The sequence below is a fragment of the Neoarius graeffei genome, chromosome 14 (genome assembly GCF_027579695.1).
Source record: "Neoarius graeffei isolate fNeoGra1 chromosome 14, fNeoGra1.pri, whole genome shotgun sequence".
NCBI classification, from domain to species: Eukaryota; Metazoa; Chordata; class Actinopteri; order Siluriformes; family Ariidae; genus Neoarius; species Neoarius graeffei.
In genome coordinates this window covers 40,114,230-40,138,494 of record NC_083582.1, presented here as the reverse complement: position 1 = coordinate 40,138,494, position 24,265 = coordinate 40,114,230, and the positions used below count along the sequence as shown (strand labels likewise).

At 43.1% G+C, this 24,265-nt stretch overlaps 1 protein-coding gene across 1 annotated transcript; it reads left to right on the top strand.

Moving 5' to 3' along the window:
• Positions 1–3,412: 3,412 nt before the first annotated feature.
• si:dkey-94l16.4 (transcription factor 20) lies at positions 3,413–21,494 on the top strand. The gene is made up of 6 exons (XM_060939639.1): positions 3,413–3,596; positions 5,354–7,887; positions 17,120–17,213; positions 18,368–18,417; positions 19,556–19,627; positions 19,751–21,494. Exons 2-5 carry the CDS (start codon positions 5,359–5,361, stop codon positions 19,601–19,603), a joined length of 2,721 nt encoding a protein of 906 aa, XP_060795622.1. The 5' UTR covers positions 3,413–3,596; positions 5,354–5,358; the 3' UTR covers positions 19,604–19,627; positions 19,751–21,494.
• Positions 21,495–24,265: the final 2,771 nt, after the last annotated feature.

Below are 24,265 nucleotides of genomic sequence, written 5' to 3'. Positions count from 1 at the left end.
TTTTTATCGTTGTCAGTTTACTACACACTACACACTCCACGGTTGAATCAGTGTCGCCAACTTCAAGGCTTTGTCGCTAGATTTGCCAACACCTTTAGTGATTTTCTTTCAAGGAAAGAGCCTAGACACATCTTGCGATTTTGTTCAGACGTTAGGGGACTTGATATGGCTCTCATTACAGCTGCTGGTTATATGAGGTGAGAGTCTGTTCTTTCTACTTTTCACCACTGGGTAAGCTCTGATCGAGTTGCCAGTTTGTAAGTCCCAAGAACCAGTAACTGATTATTACGGTATATTTCATTTCTATCCCTGATGAAAAAAATTCCAAACTAAAAGTTTTGACTTTTTTGTCTGTGAAATTTAACCTTGGCATAAACTCACTGGAGGCAGCCATGTTTGTTGTTCGTCAGCACAACCTTCAACCTGCACATGTGCAATGTACCGTGCAATCGGGGTTTTTTGTTTGTTTGTTTTTAACCATATGATCTCCTGCCTCACAAGGCATGATCATGATGTGTAGATCTACATGCACAAAAATGCTTGCCGAACCACAGCTGTGACTCAAGTCGGCCGTACAGCTTGAAATTGCGATGTCAGTTCAGGGTATATCCAGGATATACCATGACTGACTCGTACCATATCCATTTTTAAAAAAAAATAATTTTTAACAAGATGCATTGCTTAATCAATGGTGGAACTATTTTGTCACATGAGCCATCCTTGGCCAATCCCTGCACAGGAATTTCTTGAGGGATATACATTTTATTCTCAAATTATTGCTACTTTTTTCCTATTACAACTTTTTATTCCCAAAGACCTATTGTGGCTCTACAATTACATTGTAATTATAAAATATTCAGAAATTCATAACGTCACACGTTTTTTGATATGCAAATGATGGTGACCGAGGTCGGCACAGTGATATAGCGGTTAGCACTGTCGCCTCACAGCAAGAAAGTCCTGGGTTCGAGCCCAGCGGCTGACGAGGGCCTTTCTGTGTGGAGTTTGCATGCTCTCCCCGTGTCCGTGTGGGTTTCCTCCGGGTGCTCCGGTTTCCCTCACAGTCCAAAGACATGCAGGTTAGGCTAATTGGTGACACTAAATTGGCAGGATGAGAATGGTGGTTTGTCTCTGTCAGCCCTGTGATGCGATGACCTGGCGACTTGTCCAGGGTGTACCCCGCCTCTCGCCCATAGTCAGCTGGGATACGGTAGTATCTCACTGGGCTGCGACAGCTTGCGAACGTCATTCGCGAGAGTTTCAAAAGTGTCTTGAAACATTCGCGGAGCTTCTCAATTTCCTTGCATGAGTCGCAAAGTCTCGCTCCTTCGTCGCTGAAATTTTGAACATGTTCAAAAAATTCGTGCGACAAAATTTCTCTCAAAATAGCCACAAAGGTGTCGCGAACCCTTCTCAAGTCAGTTTCCGTGAGGCTTCCTCTACTTCCCTGCCTGCCGAGGGAAAGCCGGGTTGCGACAGCCTGCGACTAGTTGGAGACGCAGCAACTGCGGTAAAATATGCGAATATCAATTCCGTGTGATTCCAAGTGAAAATTGTCACTAATTCACATATTTTAGCGCAATTGTTGTGTCTCCAACTAGTCGCAGGCTGTCGCAGCCTGGCTTTCCCTCGGCAGGCAGGGAAGTAGAGGAAGCCTCACGGAAACTGACTTGAGAAGGGTTCGCGACACATTTGCGGCTATTTTGAGAGAAATTTTGTTGCACCAATTTTTTTTTTTTTGAACATGTTCAAAATTTCAGCGACAAAGGAGCGAGACTTTGCGACTCGTGAGGAAATTGACAAGCCCCACGAATGTTTCAAGACCCTTTTGAGACTCTTTTGCGAATGACGTTGGCAATTTGTCGCAGCCCAGTGAGATACTACCGTATCCCAGCTGACTATGGGCGAGAGGCGGGGTACACCCTGGACAAGTCGCCAGGTCATCGCATCACAGGGCTGACCGAGAGACAAACCACCATTCACACACTCGGTCAATTTAGTGTCACCAGTTAACCTAACCTGCATGTCTTTGGACTGTGAGGGAAACCAGAGCACCCGGAGGAAACCCACGTGGACACGGGGAGAGCATGCAAGCTCTACATAGAAAGGCCCACGTCGGCCGCTGGGCTCGAACCCAGGACTTCCTTGCTGTGAGGCGACAGTAACCACTACGCCACCGTGCCGCCCTCGGTCACTATCATTCGCATACGAGATACTGTCTATAGACCCCAGCTTGCCTGTAGAACAGGATAAGCGGCTACGGAAGATGGATGGATGGATGGATGATGGTGACTGTTATGTTAATATACAAATTGATTTGTGACATGGCGGCACGGTGGTGTAGTGGTTAGCGCTGTTGCCTCACAGCAAGAAGGTCCGGGTTCGTGACCAGCGAGGGCCTTTCTGTGTGGAGGTTGCATGTTCTCCCCGTGTCCGCGTGGGTTTCTTCCGGGTGCTCCGGTTTCCCCCACAGTCCAAAGACATGCAGGTTAGGTTAACTGGTGACTCTAAATTGACCGTAGGTGTGAATGTGAGTGTGAATGGTTGTCTGTGTCTATGTGTCAGCCCTGTGATGCCCCCCCCCCCCCCCCCCCCAAAAAAAAAAAAAATCTGTCCCTCTGAGTTACATGTTGATCCTGGGATTGAGATGCTGGCCTCTTCTGCCCCTCGGACCTGCTTGATCCATCCTGGTGCCCTGTGTCTGGTCGGAGTTTTATCGCACCGCTCCTGTGAAGGACGGCCCCATGAGGACAGTTGAGGGTTATACCTGTTAAAACTGTTAATATTATAGTCAGGCTGTCTGTTGTTGCCCAAATGAGGATGGGTTCCCTTTTGAGTCTGGTTCCTCTCGAGGTTTCTTCCTCGTGTCGTCTGAGGGAGTTTTTCCTTGCCACCGTCGCCACAGGCCTGCTCATTGGGGATAGATTAGGGATAAAATTAGCTCATGTTTTAAGTCGTTCAAATTCTGTAAAGCTGCTTTGCGACAATGTTTATTGTTAAAAGCGCTATACAAATAAACTTGATTTGATTTGATTTGATGACCTGGCGACTTGTCCAGGGTGTACCCCGCCTTTCGCCCGTAGTCAGCTGGGATAGGCTCCAGCTTACCTGCGACCCTGTAGGACAGGATAAAGCGGCTAGAGATAATGAGATGAGATTTGTGACATCCTCTGGCGACTTTCTGAGCATCCATGAGAACTTCCCCTGAGCAGGCTTGGCAACCCTGAACTGAAACTTGCCTCAAATCTTCTGAACGTTTGTGTAAATTCAGTGAAATAATGCACGATAGGCGAAAGAGAAAGTACAAACAATGTTCTAAAGGTGTGCAGCAGCAGTGTATGAGGAGTGTCCAGTTTTCCTACATGTCCCATAATGCCCTGTAATGGCCTCATCACTGACAATAATGCTTGAACATTAGCACAGCTTTGACAAAGCTAGCTTAGCTTTACTATGGACACAGCACTTGGCCATTGTCTCGCCCAAAGTCAGCACACTATTATAAACGTTTTCACAGTTAAAGTAATCAGTTAATTGGTGTCGGGATGGGGTTTAGACTGTCTCATAATTTCGCGTATTAACCCAACGTCTCTTTGTGGGTAAGTTTTAATGTAGCCGCTCGCTTCTTTGTTGTAGCTATAGGCTAACAAGCTAACAAGACGTTCGCTTCAGCTAGCACAGGCTAATAACTCCTGAGTACCGTTTATACCAGTTTAGCGTTATTAACTAGCTTTGTGTATGAGTTAGCTTGATGAAAGGCTGTGTTTGTGTGGTTTAGGAATGCTAACGAGCTAGTTGGTGTGATAGCTGAACTAGCTTAGCTTGCTTTGCTAGGCTAGTCAGCTGTCAGTTAAAGAAAAAGCCGATAGCATGCAGATGTGTGACTCCAGTAGCTTGTAATTAGCTTGCAGAAATGAGTGTCGTCTGGTAACTGATAACTAGGCAGGATGCTCAGCTAGCTTAAAATCATTAGCCTGCTCATTTAACTGACTGTGTGGTGGTGATTTGATTTTTTTTTTTTTTTTAAGCTCCGAGTTTTGACAGGTCGATGCTGTCTTGTAATGTTCCGTGTTCAAAAAGTGGCCAAATAGTGACCTGTAGTCTGCTTGCTAATCGAGTTAACCAGCTCTACAGTGTTGTGATAGTTGGCAGGAGATTCTGCTTAATAAATCTGACCAGTTAGATTAGGTTTGTTATCCATCTTGTCCTAAATTCACCGAGCACATAATATATCTGAAACGTTTATGTTATTTGTGTTTGTTTAAATCTCTTAGAAATGGCTGCTTAACAAGATTCAGCTAAAATAAGATCTGGACAGGCATGCCTGTTGGTCAAGAGCTTGCCAGATGTTGATGCTGTTTCCTCAAACCCAAATCTCATCTCGTTATCTCTAGCCGCTTTATCCTTCTACAGGGTCGCAGGCAAGCTGGAGCCTATCCCAGCTGACTACGGGCGAAAGGCGGGGTACACCCTGGACAAGTCGCCAGGTCATCACAGGGCTGACACATAGACACAGACAACCATTCACACTCACATTCACACCTACGGTCAATTTAGAGTCACCAGTTAACCTAACCTGCATGTCTTTGGACTGTGGGGGAAACCGGAGCACCCGGAGGAAACCCACGCGGACACAGAAAGGCCCTCGCCGGCCACGGGGCTCGAACCCGGACCTTCTTGCTGTGAGGCGACAGTGCTAACTACTACACCACCCAAATCGTCGAGCAAATTTTAACACACCTTCCAAAGTCCAGTACTATATTTAAGATACCTTCCCAGTCTTAAACTAAACTCCAGTACTTCCTTACTGATGAGGGTTACAAATTCAATGCAGGCTTCTACAGAGTTTCTTAATACTGCTCATTCATTCATTCATTCATTCATTTTCACTAACCACTTTATCCTGGTTGGGGAATAAAGACCGAATGGGACACTGGGGTATCTCACACATTCACACCTACGGGGCGGTTTGCAAGTTTTAAATGGCTGCTTTGGTGGTGTAGTGGTTAGCATGGTCGCCTCACAGCAAGAAGGTTCTGGGTTCGAACCCAGCGGCCGGCAAGGGCCTTTTTGTGTGGATTTCTGCGTGGGTTTCCTCCGGGTGCTCCGGTTTCCCCCACAGTCCAAAGACATGCAGTAGGTTAACGTGGGGCGGCCTTGGGCTGAAGTGTCCTTGAGCAAGGTACCTGCCCGCTGCTCTGGGTGTGCGTGTGTGTCTGTTCACTGCTTCAGATGGGTTAAATGCAGAGGATGAATTTCACAGTGCTTGGTGCATGTGACAAGTAAAGGTTTCTTCTTCTTTGTGTGGCAATTGATATGTTTTTATTAAAACACAAATTTTTTGTTTGTATTGCAGCTGATATGGAACAGCCTTCTGACAACTCAGACGGTTTACAGCCTCAGGAACTCTCCTCTGCCTGCAACCTTCCTCGTGTGTTTGAGCTGACTAAGAACAGTGAAGAATGTCTGTTGAAAACCAACTCGATAGAGGCCTTGCGTGTTGTTCAGCCACCAGGCTGGTATTTGAGTTCTGGGATGAGTAATGGGTCCGTGCTTCCGGAAGACGAGACTGATCCTTCCCTGCAGCCCAGTGAGCAGATCCAGCCAGACAATGCACTTTCCAACACAACGGTTACACTTTCCTATGTGACCAGGTCCCACGTCTTTTCTGCCCATGACTCACTCTCGCCGCATTCACAGATTTACAGTGTTCCAATAAGTAAGGCGTTTTCTCTCCACCCCACTGCCTATGATGCGAGCCAGCTGGTCAGTGATGCAGGCGGAGCACCTCTTTGTGTGGAAATGGACCAACACTGCCTGCAGCAGGTGTCTGTGCCTGTTGGTTTAGCCACCTGTGCCAGTTCATTTGATTTTGTCACACCAGCACAGGTTGTGGAGAATGTTGCAAGTCTCTGTTATCTTCAGCAGGCACACAACATCGCTGGCATACAAGATGTCGAGAGCCTTGCTTTGGAGACGCTCAGGTCTTTACAACAGAGCAACCCGGCTGAATGCAAGATTCCTCTCAACCTGGACGAAATTCAGAACGGCGCCGTTGGCAGCTTATGGAACACAGGCTCTATTGATGGGAGCTTTCCAGCTGGCCATGTTGAGAACATGGTGGAGCAACACAAGAACGGTAACCCAGAAGTATTTTTCCTGATCTCCAGAACTGATGAACCGGTTCTTTTACAGAATGATCAGGAGCCTGCAGGTCTTGCTGTGTCACTAAATCAAGAGTTTATAAATGCCCTGGAAGATTCTGTCTCACCCTCCTTTGCCTCACTGATTGGGGTAAAGGATATTTCCATTCTGCCCCAGACTGCAGGATCTCAAAGTGAAGAGTTTCCTCTTGCTGAGGAAACAAACACTCGGCAAGATGAATTAAGTAATGCAGAATATGATCCTTTCACAAGCATGGAAGAGAGAGCGTCCTCATCTGCCGCTGATGTATTAAATACCACCATTAGTAGTGAACTAACAGAAAGTACTGTTGACACGTTTGCGACAGAACAGTCTGAACAGAGCAGGGCATTATCTGAGGAACAGAAAGTGGAGACACACGTGCATAATGTGACACACAAAAAACCACATTTGCCTCGAAGTTTGTTTGCCAAAAAGGAAACACTAGTAAGAAAAGAACTTCCCCCAAGAACAAGAAGAGGGATGAGGTTAGAGGCCATTGTTCAGAATATCTTCCCTTCCAGGTACAAATCCAGTCATATCTCTTCTGGAAAAAAAAGTCGCCGTTCCGACACCCGGCCAGCTGAGACCACTCATCCAGGGTCTAGCCAAGATGCGAAAATTGGCAACATCATTTTAGAGGAGGGGTGTCCTCCGAAGGTTGGGACTGAAACTAAAGAAAAGACTGCTCTATTACAGGAAGAAACGGATGTCGCCGATTCAAGCAAAATATCTACCTCATGTTTTGAAACTGTTTCAAAACATTCACTAGCTAACTCGTCCCCAGGGATGGCGCACAAACCTGTCACGTGTGTCAAGAAATCAAAGCGACAACAGAATTTTTCAAACAAGTCGCCAGTAAGGGTAGGAAAAAGGACTGCACTGCCTACATCCAAACATACAAAAAGGCCTTTAAAGCAACAGACTTTAACTATGAGCAGCAAAAGTTCATTAAGAGTGAAAAAAGCTCACACCCCTAAAAAGAAAAGGAGAAAGCATAACGTGGGGCAGTCTTCCATGTTTTCTCCCAAGGAGCCGGAAATAAAGCTCAAATACGTCAGCTATAAAGAAGAGAAAAGGGAAAAGCGAGATGAGACCTTCTCACCTTTTGTACATGTAGAACTGAAAGCATATCCTACCTGTACAGTAATCAACTACCCGGATGAGAGCGCCAGGCTGAGCCGAGGGAAGCAGCCTACAGCAGTTGCGTCAGGGAAAATGCCCACTACACCATGTCTGCAGTATGGCCGCATCTCCATGGAGAGCACATGCTGGGACACTCTTGTGTGCTGCCTTTGTGGAGGCTCTGCTAACGCTATGGACCTGGGTGATTTGCACGGACCCTACTATCCTGAGGGTTTCAGGCCTGAAACAAGGCTGCCTGCCAATCCACAGGAGCCAAGGGAGGATGATTCCAGCGACTCGGATTCATCAAGCAGTCAGACTCGAAAGCCACATCACAAGCTGCAGGCAGCTGCTCTAAGGGCCTATCAAAGATGGAGCAGTGGTGGTGGGCTTTTCTGCAACCCTGCAGCTAAGAGACCCAGAACAGACACTGTGACAGACTGGTATGCCCCGCCCATAGTGCCCTTAGAAGCCAGCGAGTACTGGCTCCACGAAGACTGTGGCATATGGTCAGCTGGGGTCTTTCTTGTGAGAGGGAAGCTTTACGGGCTAGAGAGAGCAGTGAAGATGGCAAAAGAGACGGTACATTTATATCATACCAAATAAGCAGGGTTTCCATTCACCTGTTTTATGCAGGTTTTAGACAAACTGAGTGGGAGTGTCAGAAATGAGCAACAAAAAATGGTAAACCATTGCTGAGGTCGAACAGTTGCTATATCACTAAATAGATATGATAAATGGTGTATAACCAAAAAAAAAAAAAACCCACAACTGTGGTTTGTCATCTGCCATGTCAGTCAAATTGCTTTATGTTAAAGTTCTTGGCCGTGTTTATTTCTGTAATGTAAAATATTTAACAGCCACATCATGGTTTTCTCCATTACCAAGACAACTGGCCACTGCCTGTAGTTACATCCAAAGACTTATCCTACCATGAAAAAACGTAATGTCAAAAAAAAAAAATTTGGTTAAACACAGTAACCTGTGTGGGTGTAGGACATTTCCAAGCAAATTCCCTCCAAAGCCACGCCCCCAAAACAGTTTAGACTGGAACATCCTGTATTTGAATTTGCTTCCTATTTGCTATACACAGATCAGCCATAGCATTAAAACCAGTGACAAGGTGAAGTGAATAGCATTATCTCTTCATTATGACACCTGTAGAGGCGAAGTGGCCAAGTGGTTAGAGTGCTTGACCACTAAGCGAACGGTCCCCGGTTCAAGCCTTGTCTCGGACGGTGATCTGGGGCTCGCCTCCTGTCCACCCAGCAGTGAATGGGGACCTGGTGGAAACACTGGGGAAGTTAAAAGGCGGCGAGGAAAGGAACTGGCCACCCTACCTCACCATGCCATGGCCTAGACAGAGTGTGCTCTCTAACAGGCACTCCCCAACGTACGTACGAGAACATATATGGGACTGACTTTGACTTTGATGACACCTGTCAAGGGGTGAGCTAGATATATATTGCCCAGCCAATTAAAAAAAAAAAAAAGCCTCTCACACATTTCACCTTTATCGTTGATTATGGTGTGCATTTGCCAAGGAATTGTTTCAACAACCTTATGCAATGTCACAACATTTATTTGCATCCAGAGTTGCATTAATTTCGCTGAGATATTGTCTTGACGATGGGAGAATCAACCCACTCTTTAAAGGAACAGTCCACCGTATTTCCATAATGAAATATGCTCTTACCTGAATTGAGACGAGCTGCTCCGTACATGTCCGAGCTTTGCGCGACCTCCCAGTCAGTCAGACGCGCTGTCACTCCTGTTAGCAATGTAGCTAGGCTCAGTATGGCCAACGGTATTTTTTGGGGCTGTAGTTAGATGCGACCAAACTCTTCCGCGTTTTTCCTGTTTACATAGGTTTATATGACCAGTGATATGAAACAAGTTCAGTTACACAAATTGAAACGTAGCGATTTTCTATGCTATGGAAAGTCCGCACTATAATGACAGGCGTACTAACACCTTCTGCGCGCTTCGGCAGCGCATTGATATCTGAGCTCCGTATCAATGCGCTGCCGAAGCGCGCAGAAGGTGTTAGTACGCCTGTCATTATAGTGCGGACTTTCCATAGCATAGAAAATCGCTACGTTTCAGTTTGTGTAACTGAACTTGTTTCATATCACTGGTCATATAAACCTATGTAAACAGGAAAAACGCGGAAGAGTTTGGTCGCATCTAACTACAGCCCCAAAAAATACCGTTGGCCATACTGAGCCTAGCTACATTGCTAACAGGAGTGACAGCGCGTCTGACTGTGTCTGACTGACTGGGAGGTCGCGCAAAGCTCGGATAGGTACGGAGCAGCTCGTCTCAATTCAGATAAGAGCATATTTCATTATGGAAATACGGTGGACTGTTCCTTTAAAGTCTTCTCCAGCACATCCCAAAGATTCTCAGTGGGGTCAAGGTCAGGACTCTGTGTTGGCCAATTCTTGTATGAAAATGATTCCTCATGCTTCCTGAACCACTCTTTCACAATCTGAGCCCTAATTTGATGTCCATACCATCAGGGAAGAAAAAATCCATTGATGTGATGATAACCTGGTCATTCAGTGCATTTGGGTCGTCAGCTGGCTTCATTTTATTGCCCTATAACGTTGCTGAGTCTCGACCTGACCAACTGAAGCAACCTCAGATCATAACACTGCCACCAGCGGCTTGTACAGTGGACACTATGTATGATGGGTGCATCGCTTCATGAGCTTCCCTTCTTACCCTGACACACCCATCACTCAGAAATAGGGTGAATCTGGACTCCTCAAACCACATGACCATTTTCCATTGCTCCAGAGTCCAATCTTTATGCTCCATAGCAAATGGAAGCCTTTTCTTCAGATTATCCTCATTAACAAGAGGTTTTCTGATGGACACAGCTGTTTAGTCCCAATCCTGTGAGTTCTCATTGCAGCATGCATGTGGAAATGCTCTTACATTCGCCATTAAACATAGCTGTTTAATAGCGTTCTACTGTCGGTTTTTTTTATGATTCAGCTTCAAGTGTTTGATGGTGATTGGAGATCACTTGGTCAAGAATATTTTCTGACCGCATTTCTTCCACAAAGTTTATGGTTCACGACTATCCTTCCAGGTTTTAATGTGCTGGACAGTTCTTAACCCAATTCCAGTCATTTTAGCAGTCTCTCTAGTTGTTTTCTTTGCTTGATGCAGGCCAGTAATTTGATCTTTCTGAAACAGTCATATCTTTTCCATGATGATCTTCCATTGGGTATGTCTTCCAACATGGTTGTTAAAGAAATGAGAAGCTACTCACTGCATCAGTTAGGGTTAAAAGAATTGTTGCCAGCCGAAACATATTCATCACTGCAGTAGTTATCCAATCAAAGGCTCTTAAATATTTGCTTATTTAAATACAACTTGCGACTTTTTTTGGCCAAGCAGTGTATTAAGCAGCAAGTGAACAAGTAGTTCTTGAAGTTGATGTGTTGGAAGCAAGAAAAATGGGCAACTGTAAGGATCAGAGTGACTGACAAGGGCCAAATTATGATGGCTAGATGACTGGGTCAGAGCATCTCCAAAACGCCAGGTCTTTTGGGGTGTTTGTGGTATGTAGTGTTGGTACCTACCGAAAGTGGTCCAAGGAAGGACAACCAGTGAATCGGTGACATGGTCAGAGGCTGCCAAGGCTTACTGATGCGCAGGGGGAGTGAAGGCTAACCCATCTAGTCTGATCCCACAGAAGAGCTGCTGTAGCACAGATTGTTGAAAAAGTTAATGCAGGCTATGATAGAAAGGTGTCAGAACACAGTGCATCGCAGGTATGGGGCTGTCTAGCCGTGGACCAGTCAGTGGGTCCATGCTGCCCCCTGTCTGCTGCCAGAAATGTCTACAGTGGGCATGTGAGCATTAGATCTGGGCTATGGAGCAATGGAAGTAGGTGGCCTGGTTTGATAATCAAATTTTCTTTTACATCATGTGAATGGTCGGGTGCATCACTTACTGGGGAAGAGATGGCACCGGGATGCACTATGGGAAGAAGGCAAGCTGTCGGATGTTACTTTGACACGTACCACCGACCTAAACATTATTTCAGACCCTTTCATGGCAACAGTATTCCCTAATAGTAGTGGTCTCGTTCAGCAGGATAATGCACCCTGTCAAACTGCAAAAATTGTTCAGTAATGGTTTGAGGAACATGACAAGAGTTCAATATGTTGACTTGGATTTCAAATTCCCCAGATCTCAATCTGACCAAGCATCTGTGGAATGAGCTGGACAAACAAGTTCAGTCCATGGAGGGCCATGGATTGAGCAACTTATAGGACCTAAAGCCTCTGCTGCAAATGTCTTGGTGCCACATACCAAAGCACAACTTCAAAGGTCTTGTAAGGTCCATGCCTCAATGGGTTAGAACTGTTTTGGCAGCACAAGAGGGGCCTAAGCAATATTTAGCAGGTGGTTTTAATGTTATGGCTGATCAGTGTATAGTGAAAGTGTATTGTCTAAACTCCAGTGGACAATTTATGTGGATGGTTCATTATACCATTACCCACAGTCACTGTAAATCTAGCATACAAGCGATGCACATAACTTCTGCACTAGGTACCAGAATACGGATTTCCTTTAACTTGAAATTTGTCAGGATAGATGCTGCTGGTGGGGCAGTACAGTGGTGCAGTGTTTTGCACTTTCACCTCACAGCAAGAAAGTTCTCGGTTCAAACCTTATGGTTGACTGGGGTCTTTCTATGCAGAGTTTGCATATTTTCCCATGCCTACGTGGATTTCCTCCCACAGTCCAAAAACAAGCGGGTTAGGTCACCTGGTTAGACTGCCAATAGGCTTGAATGTGAGTGTGAACGGTTGTTCGTCTTTGTGTTCACCCTGCTATAGATTGGCTACTGGATGGATACTGTTGGTTTACTGATGTACTCCGTAACAAGTGTCTAAATTCAGTCTGGTGTTTCCTTTATTGTTGCCCCTTATAGTGGCCAATTCAGAACAGTTAGTAGTGAATCATGAGGGAATGATTTCAGATACAGTGCTAGTGAAAGATGGAGAGGTTTTTGTCCCCCCCCCCTTCTTTACGTCCTGATTGGTTGGATGTTTGTGATCTACATTGTTTGTTTTTTCACTGACCAGAATTCTTTTGCAGAAATGTGCTGAAAACTTCCAGTATTGCCCAAAATCATTGACTGCACCTTATATTTAACAGTTAGTCCACGAAATCGAGTTGTACATGACGAGGCGCATAGCGCCGAGTAGGCTATAAGCCATGTATGACGAGATTGAGTGAGTGGAATAACTGTTTTATTTTATCCACGTTCACTGGATTTTGAGAAATGGAGCATTTTTATTTTTTGCAAATGGGTGAAAATCACCAGAGGCCTCACCACTGACCATCTCAGATTTGCTTCATACTTTCTGGAAATATTGTCAGTGTGCCCAATAAATAGCGTACAAAATTTTAGATCTTTCAAATTTTCTTATTTATTACTCATGTTATAGTACTCTTTAGGCAACTATGTATGTGTTCAAAAGAAATCAAACTTTCTGATTTATTAGGCTTTAAAAAAAATGTTTTGCACCTATAATTCAAATGCATATTACAAATGTATGACAAGGTCTACCATAACAATTATACCACTGGAAAGAGCTTGTTTTGATTAGTAAATGCACAAAATATGAAGTTGGTACCCTAAACCAAACTATAAATATTAAGGTATCAAGTACGGCATGTTTTACGATAGATGGAAATGCTGTTTTCAGGCATATTACAATACAATTACAAACCTACAGTGTAGGAAAAATAACCTTAAAAATACTTTATTTGAAGAGCTTAAACAGTGTATTGATTTGCTTTTCCACATCAGATGGAAGTTTATACTGCCTACCAGTTGATGTAAGTGGGGCATCAATGATTTTCATGACATGCACCAGAGGGACCCAACAGTTATCCTCTGTCCTGGGCCAGCTGTAAGTCTGAGAGGGACCATGAGGATGCATAAATATGTTACTTGTACATCTTGTTCCTCCTCTGATAATGCACGAATGTTGCCTATCCACCACTGTCTGTCATACAATATATTTACCAGGAGATATATCTGTCAGAGAGACTGCGGATTTAACAGGGGTTTTATGCATTACTTGTGGCCGATTCCCACTCATCCACAATGAAGCTAGGACCACCTGACACCCTGCTGACCTGCAGCTGGTTGGACATGATTGGAACGAATGAGTGGTTGTCTCTTATTCCAGAAATAGTAGCTGGCCTTGAAAATCTTGTCTCCAATGCTTTTCCACTCTCCATAACTTCCCCTGTACCAACCCAGATGAAATGGATGTTCTTGATATGTTTTTCTGCCCACAAAAACAGATCAGATGGAGTTAGTATGTGATCACTCGTGACTGCCTGTAAGCTAGCTTGAGCTGCTGACCGCTTTACAGTGCCCCCAATACCATCACAGGGTGATTTACCATGAGAAGTGGCAAAGAAATGCCATTCTGCCAAAAGTCCAAAATCGTCTGCATGCTTTATTAGATATGTGAAATTTTTTTATAGTTTTTGTATTGGGCTGCTGATCTGTCACTGAAGTAAATGACCTTTTTTAGCTGGGGATATAAATGGCATACATATGGTAAAACCTTTTTTAAGAACGCATGCTGTATCATGCTTAAGGCAGTCACTTATTATGCAGATAGAGATGCATTTCGTTACTTTTGTACCATCTTCATTCTTTGCTCTAATGTACACTGCAAATGGATGAAGAGTGCATTGGCTGTTGTCCCAGTGGTATCCCTGGGCAGAATCCTGTACACAGAATGAATAGTTTTCAGCAAACTCCAAAAACATAATAAATTCATCCTCTGACAGATTTTCCTTCAAATTCTTCAAATATCCACTCTGGTGTTTGGCAATGAAATGATGTGCTAGTTTGTCTGCTTTTTCAGTTAGAGTTTCAATAAAACAGCATTTCCGTCTATTGTAAAACATGCCGTACTTGATACCTTAATATTTATAGTTTGGTTTAGGGTACCAACTTCATGTTTTGTGCATTTGCTAATCAAAACAAGCTCTTTCCAGTGGTATAATTGTTTTTATGGTAGACCTTGTCATACATTTGTAATATGCATTTGAATTATAGGCGCAAAACATTTTTTTTTGTTTTTTTTTTAAAGCCTAATAAATCAGAAAATTTGATTTCTTTTGAACACATACCTAGTTGCCTAAAGAGTACTATAACATGAGTAATAAATAAGAAAATTTGAAAGATCTGGTGTGCTTTAATGTGGAGATATGGGGCGTCAAAGTTTCTCCAAAGCACATTTTTTTATGATTTTCAGCAAGCCATAACTTGGCAAATATTGAACTGTGAAATTTCTATTATAGTACTTAAAGGCGTCTGGCATTGAAGAACAATCCTTGAAAATTTCATGTATCTTGCATGAATAGTTTAAAAGTAATGACTTATGGAAGTTAGGTCTGTTTTCTGTAGCACACGTTTTAACAGTGAAATTGGGGCCACGCCCCTTTTTTAAAGCCCCTATACCTCAGAAACTAATGAAGGTACAAGCCTAAAATTTTGTACGCTATTTATTGAGCACACTGACAATATTTCCAGAAAGTATGAAGCAAATCTGAGATGGTCAGTGGCGAACATTTTTTCTAAATCTGGTGATTTGAGGCGGAATTACCTAAATTCGATAAATAAAAAACTTTATACAAAACGTCTGACAACATAATTTCCGCTTAGAATGTAAACAAACCGGCGAAATAACAGTAGCAATTTGTGAAAAATGCTATGATGATAATTCTTGAAAAAAAATGCGTTCTTACCATCAAATACTTTTATTCCACATTTTGTTGCTTTTTTGTTTTTGTATTTTTGGGGGTTTTGCTTCTTCTTCTTAAGGTGTTTCTTGGCGGTTGGCAAACCAACTTAAAGGTGGATTACTGGGGGCGTCGTGGCTCAGGTGGTTGGGGCGCCATGCCGTGAATGCGGGCGACCCGGGTTCGATTCCGGCCCGGGGTCGTTTCCCGATCCCTTCCCGTCTCTCTCTCTCCCGCTCATTTCCTGTCTCTGCACTGTCCTATCCAATAAAGGTGCAAAAAGCCCAAAAATATATCTTTAAATAAAAAAAAAAAAAAAAAAGGTGGATTACTGCCAGCGACTGGTCTGGAGTGTGGAACAGGAGATATTTGGGGGGGGGACTATATTCTTTTAGCTATTTCTGTTTCTTTTAAATACTTGATAATTTGGGGGGGTTGTTTTCGAATAGAGTTTTTATTTCGTCCTCGGTTGGTTCAGCAACACGCGCCGCCATTTTGTTTTTCTCTACCCACGATATATGAGCTAATAGAGATCTTGCAGTCACGTGACCGGAAAGTACACAACCGCCATCTTGTCGGTCAAAAACACCGCTGAATACTGCTGCACTCGTGTACAGAATGGATCAATTTCAACCGACGGACTACACGGCTCATTTTTCTAATGAACAGATAACTAGATATATGTCTAAAATAAATGATCTACAGATTAGTGACCCTTATGGCTTACCGGACGGAGTTTTCATGACCGGATTTTGAACTGCCAGCGGAATACCCGGACGTGTATAATTACCTCATTAACTTTCCCTCGCTGTTCAGTGGTGAAGCACTGCGTGCCTATAAATCTCTGGACAGTTATCTCTACAGAAATTCAGGATTTGTCAGCGACTCAGATGTGGCATCTTGTAAACAAGAATCCTCATTGGATGGGTAAGTCACTTAAGTATTACTAGTACTGATACTAGATGCACTGACCAGCCGATTATAGAATAGAATAAGGTAATTCCAAATCGTCCGTCTTGTTTACATGGATCTGGCGTTGGAGAGAGAGAGGCTTAGCAGTGGAGGTTTGAGTGGCTGTTTTCTGAGCTTAGTCAACAGGCCGGCTCTGCAGCCTCGCTTTTGCTTCCTCTCCCGGTGCTGCCTCCTTCGCTTTGCTTCCGATAACAATCCACGGAGACCCCGCTGGTCTTGCTATCTCGTCCAGAATGTTTTTTTTTTTCTCGTCCGGAATGTTGTGCATGCGATGGAAATCGCTACAAACCGTCATTTTCTGCTGGAAACCAATGTCCAGTAAGTCCATACGGTTGTAGTGGATATTGAAGTCCGGTACAGACGAACAACACGCAAAAATACACACAAAAAACATAAAAAACATGCACAGGTAGGGAGAGCTTGTAGCCGCAGCCGTTGTAGTAGAATTGTATATAGTAGGGTTTTCCAGAAGAAAAGGTAGAAGTAAAAGCAGAAGTAGAACCAGAAGTAGAAGTAGAAGGCGGAATATGGCGTTTGACCGACAAGATGGCGTCTGTCACAATCTGGATCGGCTGTGACGTCACATGCAAGTGCTCCATAGCCTAGTAGTAGAGTAGCCAATCAGAGTGCGCGATTGCTTATATCCAGTGAATGTGGATAGAATAAAAATGAATATTTGCTCAAGTTTAGTCTGAGGTCGCATGACCTGACAAGCTCACTGATTCTGAGCATGACGAGCAGTGATGGTTTACAATATTAATTCATGCATTACATACATAATACCCTGTCCAAAACTAGTGCAGTAATGTTGGACTTTGAACAGAGCCAGGGACTTTGACTGTTGATTTGGTAATCTTCAAACTGTTGGTATAGCAGTGACATGCTTTTTCTGTTGCTGGCTGTTTGAAAATTCACTTAATGGATGGAAACCCAACAATGGTGATCTGAAGTAATGGCTCTTACTGATTCCTTTCATCTTTTTTTTTTCTGTTTGTGCAGCTTATGTTTTCATGTTCAAGCACTATTATTTACGTCTTTGCAGATTTGTTCCTCTTGCCGTAAAATGGGAGCCACATTGGGTTGCTTTTTCAAAGGCTGCCCTAACAAGTATCACTACACATGTGCAATGCAGTCAGGTGAGTGGCTTTTGACCGATGATTACAGACAGCTGTTTCCCCTCTTTTGTTCCATGTGCAATTTAACAGTTCTTCTTGAAAGACGTGCCGAGCGACTCTTGGTGATGCACCACCTGCTGAGACGGCCGTGTTGTGTCTGTTAACAGCTGCACTTTTGGCTGTGTTTGCTGAGCAAACTTGTGCAAGCTTGAGGCTACGTTTACATTACGTCGAATCAGCGGATCATCAGATTAACGTTCTTAAAACGATTCGCGTTGACACTAAACCCGTTAGCCGTGCACACAGCAACACTAATACGCGGATACGCTCGGCTCCGCAGGCATCCTGCGCTCCAAATCACTCCGCCCTGAACAGCGAGTGCCCTCTGGAGGGTGCGCACTCCGGCCCTGCGCAGCTCACAGAGCGCGCGAGTGAAGTGAACAAGCCACGATTCGGGACTGAGCCGCTGTGTGTGTGATCCCAGCGCATATCACTTATTACTTGCAAGTGGAAGGATGGCAAGCCTAAAGACAATCATAACTACACAATGGGCAGTATTTGCATCAGTATTTGCAGTATTTTCATACTTTTATACTCTTTAATGAAAGGTGATACAAGGCGGAAGTCTGCGCCGTTTTTCAGCAGTCGCGTCACATGACCAACGCCAGCGAATCAGGAAGGTGGATGTCACAGTGACGTTGTCCAATGAGATGCCAGCTAGAGCTCAGCACAGCGTATTCGCGTATTCTCAATGTTTACACAGCACCGGAGCTGATACGATCTAGATTGAATACGTGGACGCTGGCGGATTCCCGTTTCCCCGCTTTTTCAGGGGGGTTAATGTAAACGGACAGTGCGTCCGCGAAGAAAACGAGACAGATACGGTCTAGTGTAAACGTAGCCTGAGAGTACAGAGAAATGCGAATCTGTTCAACAGGGTGGGAGTGGCTGGTGTTGAAATGTTGAGGGAATGTGTTTCAGCACGAACGGAATAATTGAAATAAAAATCAAAAGAATGTTTGCTACCAAGTTCAGACAACACCTGTACGTATCACACATCCATATTGAGTCCATCGAGACATTTTAGCTTTGGTCTCGCAATATTTTATTGGCAGTTCTGAAGTTAATTTGCTCAGCCAGGCTATTTCATTAGTGTTCACTTTTTTTCTCCACAGGTTGTGTCTTATATGAGGAAAACTTCTCAATGAAATGCAGAAAGCACAAGGTAGAGTTTTTTTTCATTTCTAGTGCTTTGAATAGCTGTCCAATTCGACGATCGGTTTTGTGAGCCCTCTGCAGCATGCAGTGTGAATTACAATTAAATGAAAATATAGACAGGCCTTCTCCATCCCCCCCCACTGATTCCTCTTACCCTGATGACACTGCTTTATGATTCATGGGCTGCCTTTTACAGAAAAGTGACAGGGCTGTACAGCTTGGCTTTAGCTGGAGGGTTTAGCTCTGGGCTGCAGAGAAACTCCTTTCCGTGGCAGTGCTGTGACTCACGATATATGTATCATTAAATTTCTATAAGTATTACAGGTCTAGGGTGGTACAGTGACGCAGCAGGTGTTGCTGGCACCTCACACCTCAAGGGTTCTTTTTTAAATTCTGAGCATGGGTTACTGTCTGTTTTGAGTTTCATGTGGGTGTCCTCTGGGTTCCTCCCATCTCTGAAATACTTGCAAATAGGTGGATTGGCTGTGCCAAATTGCCCCTAGGTGTGAAAGTGTGTGCACGCATCTGTGTGTCCCAAGCACCCCAGGCCTTGGTCAGCTATGAGTGATGCATGCTTTACTCACGATGGACTGCGGTGTGCTTCTTGCGCTTGTCAACATCAATTACCCAGCGCTCTGTGTGGTTATGTTTCTGTGCCAATTTTATGGATCCATGGTGCAGTGTTCTGAGCGCTGTTGCCTGGTAGCATTGCGGCGACTGTGCCGGCTGGGTAGGACATACCTGTGTGCACCTTTCGGTGGGACTGAGGATCTATTCTACGCCATTGGAGTTACATCCTGACAACTTTTGGAGGACTTTTCTGCCTTTTTTCTGTTTTGTTTTTGTAACTGTAAAGTGACCATGGATGTGAGAAACATGTATAGAAATTTAACTTAAAAACTGCACCTTTTAAAACAATTTAAGATTCATGTTGGACATCTGATAAAAGTTAAATAAAATCTCTTCCAGCTCACTCTTGCATTTCCAGTAAAGATTTATACTACATTCCGCTGTTTTATCTTTATCTTAGATTTAAGTTAAACCATTAACCAGTCTGCCATGGTTGTCATGGAAACAGCCAGTTTTATCCTTTGTATATAGCACTTTCAGAGGGTTTTTTTCCCCCCCTTTTATTTTCTCCCCAGAACAAATCCATCAAGGGTGTATCATCTAACAAACAGAACAGCAGGTGACAGGGGAAGAAGATGCTGCACAAGGTTACTGTTTTCATCTTATGAGTTGTAGAGAGTCAATATGTCAATAAATATCATACATATAATATATTGGCACAAATATATGGTTCTGAGTGTAAGACATCTGCTATTCATGTCTTCCTGCAGAACCAGAGTCCTGTCTGTAGTTCAGCCTCCAGCCTGCCACGCTTGGAGACCAAGGGCAACTGACGGAAAAGCCTCTCTGGGACTCAGACACCACATACCTTAATGCTTTCTCCTGCCATTTCACTGTCACTAACTTCTCTTCCAAACGTCAGCCACACCGACTGATTTCAAACGCATCAACTCACCTTTTGCATGCTTGTGGCTGTTTACAGCTGAACCCTGTTATCTGAAAAGATCCTCAGTGAAGTATCCTTAAAGACAGTGGGATGTAATCTACAACTAGTCTCTCTCTCCCCTCTCTTTCTCTCTCACTCTTTCTGTCTCTGTTCCCCCTTCTGTCTGTCTGTCTGTCTGTCACCCCCTCTCTTGCTCACTCTTTGTCTGTCTCTGTCCCCTGTCCGTCGTTCTCTCTTGCTCACTCTTTCTGTCTGTCTCTCTTTCTCTCACTCACTCTTTCTGTGTCTGTTTCTGTCCCCCTTCTGTCTGTCTGTCACCCCCCTCTCTTGCTCACTCTTTGTGTCTGTCTCTGTCCCCATCTGTCTGTTTCTCTCTCTTTCTCTCTTGCTCACTCTTTCTGTGTCTGTCTCCATCTCCCCTGTCTTTGTCTCTCTCTCACTCACTCTTTCTTTGTCTGTATCTGTCTCCCCTGTGTGTCTCTCTCTCTCCCCTCTCTTTCTCTCTCACTCTTTCTGTGTCTCTCTGCCTCCCCTTCTGTCTGTCTGTCACCCCCTCTCTCGCTCACTCTTTGTGTCTGTCTCTGTCCCCCGTCTGTCTCGCTTTCTCTCTCGCTCACTCTTTGTCTCTGTCTCTCTCTCACCCACTCTTTGTGTCTGTCTCTGTCCCCCCCTCTGTCTGTCTGTCATCCCCCTCTCTCGCTCATTCTTTGTGTCTGTCTCTCTCTCACTCTTTCTCTCTCACTCTTTGTCTGTCTGTCTCTCTCTCTCACTCACTTTCTGTGTCTGTCCCCATCTGTCTGTCTGTCTCTTTCTCTCTCGCTCACTCACTCTTTGTGTCTGTCTCTGTCTCCCCCCTCTGTCTGTCTGTCCATCTGTCTCTCACTCCCCCTTCCCTCCCCCCAAATCTCTGTTTCTCTTTACCTCCCCCCCTCTCTCTGGGAAGATTTGCTCAAAAAGTAATAAAGAGCATAAACCATTGGAATAAATTGCACATTTATAGGGCTCAAAGCATAAGCCGTATCTGCTCAATCTAACCACAGCACAAAGCCAATCTGTTAACCTTATAATTAATTCATGGTCTTTGTAGTGTAATCACTTTGAACTTATTTATTACATTTGGTTAAATTCAATTGTAAGCTTTTGGGTTTTCCTGAGCTGCAAGTGTACATGTTAATTTAAAAAAAAAAAAAAAGACTTGGCTCCTCCGTGGAATTTTTTATTGATTTTGTAAAATGTCTAATCTATTGCAACAAATCTAAGTCAGCAGATCAGTCATCAAGGTGACAGACATCAGCTGTTGAATGTCAGTGTGGCAGTCGCCTGTCCTGTGTCATTGTCATTCATTTGCATCCATTTTCATTCTTAATTTTTTTTAATATTTGAGAGTCATACTCGCAGCCTTTCCTGTATATTTGTGAATGTTGTTTCTTCCTGAAATGAGGGAACTGCACTTCGGAGTTCATCTTGTATATGTTAAAACCTGAGGCAACAGTATTGTCCTGAATTCTTCAAGCCCCAAAATATCCAGTCCCAACACTGCTTGAAAATAAAGACATGATGAAATAGTACCAGCAATAATGTTATTCATCATTTTGGTACTATGCAACCATCATCATTAGTATGTGCAATTAATAACTGGTGAGCTGTGTACTGTTAAAAGGTACATATCAGAAACCTTAAACTTGGGTGTACGTTAATATAATTGCTAGTTATTTTACCATAAATTTTAAGTAACTTGATTAAACATCATAAATTAAAGGAGTACTTTCCTTTGCTCAAAATGTCTGCCGTTATTAACATCTACTGCTTTGATCAAATTGATACATGTGGAACACTGCCATTTCACTAACAATTATGTGTAACGATGTTCCTATTCAAAACGCAATCATTTACTGTAAATGTGCTTTAGGGTGCATCAGTTGCCCCCTAAAAATGACAAGTTCCTCCGATCATGATGCATTTTTGTTTTTATGTTCCTTTTGGTAAGAAAACACACTGGGTGAAATATTTTGACAAAATTCAAAAGTTTAATGGTGGCACGAGGAGCTCAAAGTTATGGAAAAAGCTGCTATTTTATGACAAAATTTCGATCACTTTTCATGAAACATCATGGCACCTTATAGAGTATACCAAATATCTTAGATCCACATTTTTAGTACATATTCTAAATATATTATCAAGCACAGTTTGAGTTTTAGCTGTTCATTGAATCATTGTTCAACTACTTTTAAACAATACAAATGTATTATGAATCACATTAATGCTTCTCAATCCCTTGCAAAGGTTCTTAACATGATCTCTGGCTCACAAGAAATCAATAAATGGAGTCCAACGTTGTGATTCAAACCTTGCGCGAAAACATAAAATAAGCGTTTTTTGGCAAAAAAATGAACCTCATGGTGCCACCATTAGACTTTTGAATATGGTCAAAAAATTTTACAGGATGTCTTTATTGGTGAAAAGGAACACCCAAACAAAAATGCACCAGATTTTATGAAAGTGAGGCCAACTGATGCACCCTAATGTGCTTCACAGCAACACTGTAACCATCGAATCTGAAATTTTCTTCCTTTCTTCGCATTGCTGAATTGCTACGACAAATCAAGACAAAACTGTTTTTCACGAGATCAGACTTGTCTTCAGTGATTTGCTACATTAGTGAAAATCAAGGAGATGCAATTAATGTTGGTGTGTGTACTTGTAAAGGAATGTGTTTATCATCCACATCTCTGAGCACAGAGAAGAAAAATCCTGCAGTGTTGATTATGACCACATGACTCGATCCATGTTGTGTGCCATATTTCTCTTCATTCTGTCCTATTTGTATTTCTGCAAGAGTTGCTGTAATGTAATTTGATTTAGGACACTGTCCAACACAGAAGGTGTTGAGCTTTATATTACCACACAACCATGCTGAAAATGACCAAAAATGCGCTTATTTGTTGTTGATTTTTGTATTTTTATTTTGTTGGTTTCTTGTATCATGTATTTTAAGATCCTATTCTCAGGGTTGAGCCTTACATTATTTGTCATGTTTTTTACTCCCAAATTTATTTATCCAGGACTGACTACTAGAACACTCAGTCAGCGCTAAATAATAAATTGGCTTCTTTTATTTTCTCTAACGCACTGCTGCACTCCTGTCTTATGTCTGCTCTGCTGCTTTTTTTTATTTCAAGTTTAGTGTAGAGATGTGATTTATTTCACATTGAAGAGACATTGAAGTCGTAAATTTTTGTGTCTGACATCTGTTTAAAAAAAATTGTGAAATACATGTTTTACTGTCTGTTTCTCAGTGTGTCTAGATTATACTGTAGGTCTAACAGTATTACGTGAATTTTTTGCATTTATTCAGGTGAGGCAGAACATGAATGAAGTGCTCTGAGAAGTTGAGGGTTAGAAGCCTTGCTTGAAGGCCAGTCAGAAGTTCAGGGATTTGATCTCAACCACTACTGCTGTAAGTAGGTTTTAGAGTGCAGCTGTTGTAAACATAACTAGGAGTAAGAACTGTAATATAAAAACACAGGCAGAAGATGCATATGTCGATTTACTTTTAATTAATCTCACCTTGCAGGAAGACAGTAGTATTGCAAAGACAGAAGTGGACAGAAATTCAGGGGTTTGTAGGTAACAGAGTGAACGCTCACTTATTGTGTCCAGTTCTTCTGCTGGGTGGGGGATAGAACAACCAAAGGACATGGCTGGGCATCAGTGTGCCTGAGCATATGATGGTCACCATAAAGCCAGTGTATACTGTTTGTCAGTAGTCACAGAAAATGTTGGAAAAAAGTTGTGTTTGTGTGTGTGCGGATTGCTACAGTACATCCATCCTGCTTCTAAATGACTACGAAGTAATACTACAACGTTAAACCATGTGTTGTTTTTTTTTTTTTTCTTTACAACTCCAGCACGTCATAAATTCATGCAGGGGAAAAATATTACACACAAACACACTGAAAATCTAAAGTATTAATTCCATCCAACCCTCAGGGCTGCAACAAGAATCAAATTCAGTTCTCAGTGACACAAACTCAAGCTGATTCAGTTTCATCTCAGTCATGTCACTTCTGTACACGGAACTCTCAGTTGTAACATTACTCTATAACGTTTTTCTCAGGGAGTCCTTGGTTTGAGGAAACAGAAACACAATGGCACCAACAACAATAACAACGTGACAGCACAGTAATACGACACAGTGAAAACTAACAATTATCGTCTGCTTTGATTTTTTTTTTCTTTTTTTAGCCCTAAATTGTCTCGTAACATTGATCTGATTCTGGAACCATCCCCAAGAAATTGTGCTACAGCAAAATAAACTCACATTACAACAATTCTCGCA

What these genes read in the sequence shown, in the direction of transcription:
- si:dkey-94l16.4 (XM_060939639.1), top strand. Translation starts at nt 5,359, where the DNA reads ATGGAACAGCCTTCTGACAACTCAGACGGTTTACAGCCTCAGGAACTC. An exon ending in TGAAGATGGCAAAAGAGACG is followed by an intron (nt 7,888 to 17,119) that starts GTACATTTATAT and finishes ACGTCTTTGCAG; the next exon opens with ATTTGTTCCTCTTGCCGTAA. An exon ending in TGAAATGCAGAAAGCACAAG is followed by an intron (nt 18,418 to 19,555) that starts GTAGAGTTTTTT and finishes TTTTCTCCCCAG; the next exon opens with AACAAATCCATCAAGGGTGT.